At 34.2% G+C, this 4,596-nt stretch overlaps 1 protein-coding gene across 1 annotated transcript; it reads right to left on the reverse strand.

The window, feature by feature from the left end:
- Window positions 1-1,291: 1,291 nt before the first annotated feature.
- On the reverse strand, window positions 1,292-3,630 carry LOC149549938 (uncharacterized). The gene is made up of 2 exons (XM_089794986.1): window positions 3,366-3,630; window positions 1,292-1,984 (listed from the first exon to the last, which is right to left on the reverse strand). The coding sequence occupies exons 1-2, from the start codon at window positions 3,532-3,534 to the stop codon at window positions 1,524-1,526; spliced, it is 630 nt and encodes a 209-aa protein (XP_089651112.1). The 5' UTR covers window positions 3,535-3,630; the 3' UTR covers window positions 1,292-1,523.
- Window positions 3,631-4,596: the final 966 nt, after the last annotated feature.

A 4,596-nucleotide genomic window follows, 5' to 3' on the forward strand; every position in this document is an offset into this window, starting at 1 on the left:
ATATCTAAATAGATAGATATTGAATTTATTGATCTATCCGATATTGAATTTTTTTGATCTGGATAGATCAAAAAACAAGGGTATGTACGATTGTTGAGTTCTTAATTTAAGACGAGGAAAAGTCAGGAATGATGGTGTTCTATAAATCCTTGTAATATCAGCGTCTGTATTACTGGTATTTCAATATGCCACAGCTTACATTGATAATAGTATGGATCTTTCAACTGATATAAGGCTACATACAAGGACACTATGTTGTTATTTTGAGAGTAGAAAGAGTTATGACACCCAATTTCACTCCAGACAATAAGTCTAATTGAAAGAGGGTTTCATTATGATTATTTTGCAGCTCGTTCTATGAAAGACAATTGCTCTTACATTATACCTCAGTTGAGTTAAAGATCCCCCCAGCTCAAGATGTTGTATTTGTTTCGACTCTTTCATTTGAATTGAAATAACTTGATTCACACATGGGTCAAGGAGTTTGAATCAAAAACTACACAGTTAAATTCTAATAGCAATATTACAGTTTCATGATAGTTATGATTCTATCATTTTTATGATGAATTATAGAGTGCAATCTGAAATGTGATGAAAAAAGTTTCACACCCAAACCTAGAAATTAGTGTCCAATAAATCTCTATCCTGAAATTACAAGGAAAATAATCTACCTCCCGGTGAGAAGCAAGTACTACCTGAAAACAGTTAAACAGAAGCCTTTTCCTTAAGGATTCTCCGAAAAATCAGTAGCTTGGAAGAAAATTACCCTTAAACTAGATCCCCAAAAGTCAGTTTCTTTAGATTGAGAATACCCATTTTAGATTTTCCATTTTCTGATAGTTTAGTTCGATACACCCTTCGTCAGATAGGCTGATACATTCATACCTTTTCTTTTCTCTTGATGAATGATCCCAAACACGACAACTCAAACTCAAAGAGTCATTAAAAATCGCTGCAAAAGCCTAATCTCTTCAATGCATTTATTACAATATACAAATGTAAACAAAACATAGTCAGCGCTACTTATTACACTATACAGTAACTTAAATGTCTTCAATACATATACTACACTATACAAACACGCTAGAATGCACACCAAAACTGATTTTATTACACATTTGCAGGAGAGACTTTGTACACAAACTTTAACAACATAAACAACAGGTCTCTTTACATCGGACTGAGAGCTATAGCCCACCAAACACAAGAGATTAACTAGTTGTACTATTCTGCATATCCGTGCCATATTGTCTTTTTAAGTTTGTTATCATACAACAGACAACATACAACATTTTCTAAGTTCAATATTATGAACTAATCGCTTTGATACAAGTAAAACTTGTTCTACTTAGAAGATACACATCAAAAACCAAAAAAACACAAGGCCCCATTGCATTTCAACCCAGAAGTTTAAGCATCATGATAAGTCATAACATACACACACAATGTTGAGCCAGCAATCAGAAAATTGGGATCCTGACTGGAACAACAGGACAGAGACATTTGTTGAGACATTTTCTGACCTAATTGATTCCCCAGTTCCCACAAACATAACCAATATTATCAGCCTCTGTATTAAGTGAGTGTGCACTAAAGCTGCCATAGCTATCACTTTCCATCTGCAGCGATGGAGAAACTATTTGGCTAGTGGAAGCAGCATTCAAGGTATTGGAGTTATTAGTTGGATTGTTGGAGCCATTTGACGCATAGCCCATCATCTCATGAAACCAAATCTGGTACTTGAGAAACTTGACATACTGAATGGCCTCGTCGAGCATGGAGGCAGTGTCCATCTTTGTTCCCCCGGGAACAAGGGTTTGCAGAATTCTGAACCTCTTGCTGATCCGATGCCTCCTCTGACGAGCTGCCACGCTCTGTGGATCCACCGATAGCTTTGTTGTGCTGTGCTTCGACTGCATTTTCTTCTTCTGACCAGAGTTTGAAGCCACCAGTTGCTTCGAAGTCGAACTAGAGGTCGAATGTCCTGATTCAAGAGATTACAAGAGCTTCTTAATCAAATGATCATATATCAGAATATGAACTTCTGCAAACTTCTGATCATAGATTAGAATTAACTCTACTTCTGATCATAGATTAGAATTAACTCTGATCACAAGAACTTCTTAATCATTACACAAACTTCTGACCATAGATTAGTTAGAATGAGTGAGATTACCAGAATTTCTTGATCATTACACAAATTTCTGATCATAGATTAGTTCAAATAACTGAGATTACAAGAACTTCTTAATCATTACACAAACTTCTGACCATAGATTAGTTAAAATAACTGAGATTACAAGAATTCCTTGATCATTACACAAACTTCTGATCATAGATTAGTTCGAATAACTGAGATAACAAGAACTTCTTGATCATTTCACTAATTTCTGACCATAGATAACTTAGAAAAACTGATTACAAGAATTTCTTGATCATTACACAAACTTCTGATCATAGATTAGTTCAAATAACTGAGATTACAAGAACTTCTTAATTATTACAGGAACTTCTGACCATAGATTAGTTAGAATAACTAAGATTACAAGAATTTCTTGATCATTACACACAGAAAGGATTTCTTATCAGTACACAAACTTCTGATCATAGATTAGTTCAAATAACCGAGATTACAAGAACATAATCATTACACGAACTTCTGACAATAGATTAGTTAGAATAACTGAGATTACAAGAATTTCTTGATCATTACACAAACTTCTGATCATAGAATAGTTCAAAAGAATTTCTTGATCATCACACAAACTTCTGACTATAGATTAGTTCGAATAACTCAGATTATGAGAAGAACTTCACAATCATTACAAGAATTTCTTGATCACTACACGAACTGTCTGATCATAGATTAGTTCAACTGAGATTACAAGAACTTCTTAATCATTAGATGAACTTTTTGATTGATCTAAGAGATTACAAGAACTTCTTGATCATTACACGAAACTTCTTAATCATTAGATGAACTTTTTGATTGATCTAAGAGATTACAAGAACTTCTTGATCATTAAAAGAAACTTCTTGATTAGGTTAACCATTGATAAATGAGTTAAATTTAACTAGACTAACTATTCATTAATGTCTTAAATTATAAGTTCTACAAACTGGTTAACTAATAACAATCGTTTCACTTAGGAAGATCACAGATGATCAATAAATTACAACCGTGCCTGTAGAAATCTAATGTCTTCTATCATAAACACATCCAACAACTTCTTGGAACCTATTCCAAAACATCCAAAAACTTGTGCAAACTGGAACATTCAAAGTGAAACATCCAAAGACTACAAACTTATTTTGAAGAGCTTTCAATACTATAAAATAAGCGAAGTAGAGGATCTACTAGATACCTGAAACGTCTAACTTCACATTTCCTGCATAGAATCCCTCAGGACTGTTGTTATTCTGTTGGGACATGCAAATTTCATGACCCACATTGTTATTCGTCAAAAGATCAATTTCATTGATCTGAGCATATCCTGAAGCAGCCATGGAGTAGTCATAGTTCTTATAATCCATAGCAGAAAAGAGGCCTATGTCGAGATTGCTCGGTGAGGAAACTATATTTGAAGGAAGAAACAAACCTATTTTATAGAAATTGTAAATTGGGTTTTGTTGATTGACAGTGTTGTCGGTGTAATTGCGAGGGGGAAATTAAAGGAAATGTTGTAGCATCAAGAGAGGACGGATTGACAGTGCACACAAAACAAGAAGCTTATTTGTTTGAATATTGAGATAGAGACAGTCTTCACCATCATTAAAGAGCCCACGTCATCTTGACGATTAAATCTTATCGTTCGGTCATACGGGAGTCCGTTTAAACAGGCCCCGGCGATCACTCAAACGTCGCACAGTGCTGAATGTGGGATTTTTTTGTGTATAAATTTACCATAGTTAATAGTCTGCACGTGCAAGGTGAGGTGGAGAATAGTCAAAAGACTGAAGAGACTAAATAAATAAAAACAAACGTCACAAATCTGCTATGCAGGTCATATCCATTCCGTACATGGACAATCAGTATGGTTTGGGCACTTCTTTTATACATATATGCTAATTGTTGTCCCTCAGTCCTATTATATGATCATGTGAAATGGCATGCCATGTGAAATCATAGCAAAGCTTCTACTTAAGCAATCTGTAGTAATGATGTAGCGTAACATATTAAAACTCTCGGGAAATTAGTTGTCAATCTTCTTCACATAAGACATGAAAAACAAGTTCTTCAAAAAATATGAATTAGCTTTTATTTTAATATCATAATAAAAATGATATTAATAGGGGAAGGATGTGATAACATATGAGGGTTCAGTAATCTTGATAATTTTATCATAGATACTCCTAATTATCGTTCTTTAAAGAGCCCTAAAAATGAAAAAAACGTGTAATAATAGTTCACTGTACATGTACTAACAGTCGATCATTTTTTAGCTTTTTGTGGTTGGCGATTGACCAATTTGTGCACCACTATAGGGACAATTCATAAAGATTAATGAGATGTGTAATCACAAGTACTAGTATTTTTTAGTGAGCGACTATTGGTGCATGAACATAGTGGGTATTGGACGAGCATCTTGAAATGAC

The sequence above is a fragment of the Cupressus sempervirens genome, chromosome 7, assembly GCF_028749045.1.
Source record: "Cupressus sempervirens isolate cs-2001-9-10 chromosome 7, ASM2874904v1, whole genome shotgun sequence".
NCBI classification, from domain to species: Eukaryota; Viridiplantae; Streptophyta; class Pinopsida; order Cupressales; family Cupressaceae; genus Cupressus; species Cupressus sempervirens.

What these genes read in the sequence shown, in the direction of transcription:
- LOC149549938 (XM_089794986.1), bottom strand. Translation starts at nt 3,534, where the DNA reads ATGGATTATAAGAACTATGACTACTCCATGGCTGCTTCAGGATATGCT. An exon ending in TGTGAAGTTAGACGTTTCAG is followed by an intron (nt 1,985 to 3,365) that starts GTATCTAGTAGA and finishes CTCTTGAATCAG; the next exon opens with GACATTCGACCTCTAGTTCG.